This window comes from Helianthus annuus, chromosome 9 (genome assembly GCF_002127325.2).
Source record: "Helianthus annuus cultivar XRQ/B chromosome 9, HanXRQr2.0-SUNRISE, whole genome shotgun sequence".
In the NCBI taxonomy this organism is placed as follows: domain Eukaryota; kingdom Viridiplantae; phylum Streptophyta; class Magnoliopsida; order Asterales; family Asteraceae; genus Helianthus; species Helianthus annuus.
In genome coordinates, this window is record NC_035441.2 from 187,096,421 (window position 1) to 187,103,187 (window position 6,767).

At 40.2% G+C, this 6,767-nt stretch overlaps 1 protein-coding gene across 1 annotated transcript; it reads left to right on the forward strand.

The window, feature by feature from the left end:
• The first annotated feature begins 5,466 nt into the window (after nucleotides 1-5,466).
• Nucleotides 5,467-6,077, forward strand: LOC110876954 (jacalin-related lectin 19). Its single transcript, XM_022125112.1, has 2 exons — nucleotides 5,467-5,670; nucleotides 5,744-6,077. Exons 1-2 carry the CDS (start codon nucleotides 5,467-5,469, stop codon nucleotides 6,062-6,064), a joined length of 525 nt encoding a protein of 174 aa, XP_021980804.1. The 3' UTR covers nucleotides 6,065-6,077.
• Nucleotides 6,078-6,767: the final 690 nt, after the last annotated feature.

Consider the following 6,767-nt stretch of genomic DNA (forward strand, 5'->3'; position numbering starts at 1 on the left):
TCCTAAGACTATCAATAGTTCCTCCTGGAACTTCCTGCACACTCACTCAGAGATTAGTTGGAGAGTGGGACCCAAGCCATTGTGGTCTTGGGTCTTCCATTTTCATCAATGACAATAACTTCTTGTCTTTGATGGTTTGTAAATTGTGATGGTCCCCCTGATGCATTAACCGTTTTTGGTTTCCAGTTCTGTTTTGTTTTATCAGTGTCATTCTTTAAAATTTTAATTTCATTACAGTTTGAAGTTTTTGAATTTGTTGATTTTACAGAAACAGATTGTTTTTGAACCACATCGGTTTTAATTGCTTTTTCAATCCTTTTGACCTGTTGGCGTTTCTGCTTCTTCTCCCTTTCTTTTACAAGTCGGGGATCTTGTTTTGTGGAAACAGATGGCTTACGGTCAGTCTTGCCACGGGGATCATCAACCTTTCCTTTTTGCTTATGAAGATAAGGGCAATTTCGAATTATATGCCCAATGGTTCCACACTCAAAACATGATCTTCGTTCAACATACCTCGAAGAATCATGTGTTCTCTTAGCCGATGATGTTGAACTTTGTGAACCCGAGGTACTAGGCTGTGAACTGTTTTGTTCATTTCTTTTCAAAACAGTAGTTTTCTTGACAAAATCTAAGTTAGATTTATTTTCAAACGTTTCAATTTTGTCCGTTCCCGTCGATTTCACAAAGTTAACATTTTTCTTCTTCTTTTGATTCGGCTTCTTCTGGACTTGAGCCGGTGACTTTCCTTTGGGCTTGGTGTGATTTTGCTGTTTTGGCACTGTTGGTAATTTCTTGTTGCCAAATTGTTTTCGAACTTCAGCCTTTGGAATTGGAGGACACTGTGTAACTGTAACATGTGGTCCTTTCTTTCCCAAAAACTTACTTGTCGAATTTTCAAAGACTTTACTGATTAAGGATTGATTAACATTCTTAATAGGAAAATCTTTGTCTGAGTAAATTTTATCATCACCAACCAAAGTGTACAGCAAGGTCACACTCTCCGACTCCTTCTCAGACGAGGACTCAGTTGCAACAGTCTTAGCGGGTGTGGCAGGGGGATCACATAGAATGTGATTCTCAAGAGGTATGTCCTCATTTTTGACTACCGCATCAGACTTTGCTGGAGCAGCATCATCAGATTCATCATCTGAAGAATCAGCATCCTCAACCTCAACTGGAGGATCCTGTTTCTGTTCAGCAGTTACAGATGTATCTGCTGACACATTTGAATCTGAGGATACTTCTTTCTGGTATCCGAGTCCTGCTGCAAACTCCTTCACATCAAGAGGAACAGATGGTTCGAAGAACACTCTATCCTCCTCATCAGGCATGGCATCATAATTGTGTCTGACTGGTGGTGGACATTTTTTTGTAGCCAATGCATGTGACATCCCTCTTTTCCTTCTGAACATCAATGATGTGATCCAACACATAGCTAGAGCTCAAATAGCTGTCTAGCTTAAGCTGGATCGCATCACTTTCTGTTTTGACACAAGCCATTTCCTTTTGCATCATCTCAAGGCGAGATATATACAAATTAATGTCCGTTTGTTTTCTGGAAACCATTTTAGTCAATTCAGTTTTATCTTTCTTTAATGTCTCAATCATTGACTTAAATTCTTTTTCATGGTTTTCATAAAACATATTGGCTTCTGTGCATTTTGAAAGATCCACAGTCAACTTCTGATTGTGAATGAATGTCACATCATATTTCTCTTGCAAAGCGTCATGCTTACTTTGCAAGTCACTCAAATTCTCATTCACAGTAGTATGTTTGTCTTGCAAGTCAAACAAACTAGCTTGTAAAGCATCATGTTTGCCTTGCAACTCAGACATACTTTTCTCCATTTCAGCATATCTAGCATGCAGCCTAGTACATTCATCACAATTAACAGCAGTGGGTTCATCGACACATACCTGACTTGATGAACCGTCGACATTAGCCATAAAGGCTGAATGGAGAGAAGACGAAGTATAAGCAGCTTGATCCACCAGAATAGATCTTCTTTGAGTTTCTGCTGCAGCTTCCTCCAAAAGTTCATCAAAGTCAACATCATCCGAAACATTAGATGTCTCACCCACATGATCATCACCAGAGTTGGATGATTCTTCATCAACACTCCTGCTGTATCCAGAGGAGTCTTCATCTTCAGACGATTCACCACCACTGGCAGAAGATTCTCCACCACTGGTGTGAACTAGCTTCTTCACAACCTGAGCAAAACATGCTGTTCCATCGGGAGCATCACCACCCAACTGGATTGACCAGTCACAACCTTCATCTACCTGAACCGCAAGCGCCCGGTTGGTTTGGTTGTTGACAGGTACCATGGTACGATCATTGTTTCTGTTCTGCCGGTTGCCTTGGTTTCTGAAGGGGTTTTGATTCCCGTGCTGTGCTGGCTTTGTACATTCCCGTTTAAAGTGACCCCGTTCACCACAGTTGAAGCACTTTACAGCTTGCTTATCGAACCCATACTTGGTGTCTCGCTTACTTTCCAAGCTGGTTCTGCCAGTACTTTCCATCCAATCCTTTGCTCTTCTCACAGCACTAGCAAAGGCCCACTTGATGTCCATCAAGTCCATCTCTTCTTTATCAATCTGCCGGTAGTCTTCTTGTGTCAGATTAATATTGCCAATCTGACCTTCTATCAACCCACAGTACGCGCTCACTACAGTGTTAAGTAGCTCCATGTGTTCCTTCGCTATTTCTACACTGACTTTAGAAAAGCTTGAAGTGTCGAGCTGTACGGTACTTGGCTTTGATTGTTGACCTGCAGATGATGTTCCTCCATAACATGCACGTTGTTGTTGAGCAGGAGGAGGTGGAGGTGGTTGGATTGGATTTCCATACATGTCTGTGGTGGGAGGTGGCTTAACAGGAACTTGTATTGGGTTGCCAAAACAATCTGTGCTTGTGACAAATGCTGTTTGAAGTGGAGCATGTGGACCGGTTGTTGCAGACGAAGAATTGGAAGTTCCACAGTACATTTCTGGATTCTGTGGCAATGGAACTCTCTTCGCCTTCAATGTTTCCTCCTGATCCTTGTTTTCCAAAAGTTGCACGAATTCGTTGATATTAGTGGTTCTCAACACTCCGTTGTACTTCAGGATTTCCAAGAAACTACTCCATTGAGGAGGCAAAGCATCAGCAAACTTCTTCACAACTTCAGCTTGAGTTGTCACTACACTATAATTATCCAATTCCGTAAGCAGATGATAAAATCGGCTTGTCATATCTCCCAAGGACTCCTTGTCCATACAAGTGAAACCTTCAAATTCTTTCTTGAGAAGATCATGACGCATTTGACGTGTTGCTGCATTTCCCACTCCTCTGTTTTTCAATCCGTCCCACAACTTCTTTGTTGTCTTGAAGCTGACAAACTGATGGTAGATATCCTTGCTCAACGCCTGAGTGAAAATGGCGTATGCCTTCTTTTCCAGATCATAGGTTTTCTTTTTATCTTCTGGAAGATCAGCAAACGTAGCAGAATCTGAAGCAGCAACCTCTATGGCTTGATCGAAATCTGTGGTGAAACGTATCCACAGTTCGGTATTTTGATCAAGAACATATGTTTTAAATCTCTCAACCCATCCTGGATATTCATTCAAATGCATCAACTTTGGAGGTCGATTCAAACTTCCTGTTTCACTTTCGCTTAGTAGAATACTTTGAATGCTCGGAGTTTGATTCGATACCAAAGCCCATTGATTTCCCTGAGAAGAAGTTGATACCGGCGACTCAGCCCATAAAGGAGATGACCTTGTATTCGTGTATTTTCCATCGTCTGGAGCCGGTGTACCCCACCATGAGGGAGTGACATTTGATCTTGTATATTCACCATTATCTGGAGCAGGATTCCACCAACTCGGATTCATGATTGATAAGCAAAATAAATGCTAAGTGAGTAATCCGAAAGATCACACAGCCGAAGGATCTTGGTCGAAAGATCTGAAATCACAGAAACTTGTTAACAATAAACTGACCTCAATCGAAAGATCAACTCTTGTTCGAAGGATCAACAGTACTCGAAAGATTACTGTTGAATCTCGAACAATAATTTCGAAAGATTCAAGAACTCGAAGGATTCCCTTTTGAAAGATCCTTATCTTTCGAGTTAAATCCTTATCTTTCGGACACTGTCTTTCGAATAGATTCCTTGGTCGAAAGATATGTTTCGGACTTCGAAGGATGTGTCGAAAGATGATGATCTATCGAGCCTTCCTTGATCGAAAGATGATCTTTCGATGTCGAAGGATATCTTTCGAAGTCGAAGGATATCTTTCGAATGTGCACTGACACACTGACACAGATGTGACGGGTTGGTGAAAAGGTGATGGGTTGGTAAGTCAACTTTCGGCAAAAGGGTATGGCAGGCTGACAACTTTCCCACCAACTTTGAAAAGATTGCCCAAAAAGGATAACCTTATCCTAGAACCAGTCACCGGAAGTTTAACCGGAATATTCGCCGGAAAAACACCAAATCACTTAAACAAGTTTTCAAGTTACCCAACCCACTTATGAACACTCCCGGTAAGTTTAAAACACGTTTTCCAGTTTAAAAGTGTAGAAAAACCAACAAAAACGGGTGTTAAACCAAGTGTTCAAACACACACCAAGAACTCGAATAACCCGGTTTTAAACAAGGTAAAGAGCCAAGCTCTGATACCACTTGTAGGTCCCTTTTGTCGGAGGATGACGAACCTCAAACCTTGTTATACTAACCCACTAGCGAGTGCGGAATCCAAGCTAGCGAGCAAACCGGGATTAAGCAAGTATAAGCACAAACACACACGGGTTCACCGATTAACACAACTTGTATTAATGCAAATGAAGGTTTCGGTTACAAGCACAATGTTTACAAATCTAACATGTAAACTCTCAAAGTGTGTGTGTGAGTTCCGGACAGAATGCTCTCAAGAAGACTCTCTCTTTTGGTGTGTGAATCTGTCTAAGTGTCTGTCTGTGTGTCTCCAACAAGTCTAATGAACTCAACACAATGCATGGGTATTTATACCCATACACAGCAGGTCATGTCCGAAGGATCCGATAGATGGTCCGAAGGATCATCTATCGATGACAAGATGTTCGAATGATCAGCAATGACCTCGAAGGATGATCCTTCGAGGTCTAACAATCGAAGCATATCTTTCGATTACCTCGAAGGATCAACAGTATCCTTCGAGGAGCTATCCTTCGAGACAGACAACTACTTTCTAACTGTTTGACCAAGTCAAACCGGAGGATGGTTGACTTGGTCAACTTACAGACTTAGAACATCGTTTATATACAGACCGAATACAGACAAAGTACAGACACAAGTGCACCAACATCTTTCTAGCAACTCCTAAGACTCATCATGGTATGAAACCATTCTTAACATTCTTTAAACTAGTTTAGCCAATGCTGCTAGGCTAGCTTCTATGAATTTTAATAATGATCTCGATCACTGATACTTGAATTATATGCAACAGGATACAAGCATACAATTGGGACCGTGGGGAGGAAATGTTGGGAATTATTGGGATGATGGAGTACACGGTGGAGTTAGAGAAATCACTCTTGTATACGGTACCTGCATCGACTCAATCCGTGTAACATATGATAACAATGATGAATCTTTTCGAGCAGTGAAACATGGTGGCATGGGCGGAACCAAAAGTGCCCAGGTACATTCTCAGCTAAATCTAGGTGTATTTATTATACACATTCATGAAAAAAAATCTCTTGGACTAATTTCAGATTAAGCTAAAATTTCCGGAGGAAATTTTGATGGGTGTCAGCGGGCATTTTTGCCCTATGGTCTATGGAGGTTTCCCTGTGATTCAATCACTTAGTTTCAAGAGTAATCGAAGAACATTTGGGCCATTTGGCATGGAAAAGGGAACACCGTTTAAGTTCTTCACAAATGGAGGCCACATTGTAAGTTTTTATGGAAGAAGTGGGTGGGTTCTGGATTCAATTGGGTTCCGCTTATCAACCCATAAACCAAGTCTACTCCGAAGGATCCAAATGAGGATTAAAGGATTTAACCATCATTCTACCGAAGATGATGAACATTAGAAAGCCAAGGGCTCAAAGGGTTATACTTGGGGCTTTTGAGTATCTATACATTGTTGTGTGTGCAATTTGTTGAGTCATTTTGTTATTTCATGTCCCGTGCAAGTTCTTTTATGTTATAGGGCGTTCGAATGAGTTGTAGTATATGCCAAGTAAAAGAATCTCTTGCCAATTCTTTTCTTTTATGCAATAATGTAAAGGCGAAAGCTAACCAAGAAATAGTCAAGTTTTATAAAATTCGGCCATTTTATTTACAATGTTTCTATTCTACACATCCTCACCCGTTTTAAAGCTTAACATAAGTCCCTTTGGTATCATGGTGTTCTTGGTTACATAAAATAGTTGATGAGTAATAACACTAAATTTACCAACAAGACCTTTTTAATTTCTCATTATAGAAAGATACACGACTTTTATGCCTGAAAATTCACCTAAAAATGTGTCGCGGTCTAATCCATATGGAAAAATCAAAAGAAAACATGATAAGATGCATAAACATAAAAGTTTTCAATGATAGACATATGTTTCTAAAATAAACTTTTACGCATATGTGCTATTTGAGGCATGTTTAAAGCAATGATGTCCAATAAAACATGACCACGAATAATATTTTATATATGAAAACATTATTTTGGCATGTGGGATACTTTATTAATATTTTACTATATATGAGAACTTTTCACCAATGATTTTTGTTCGAAGTTCG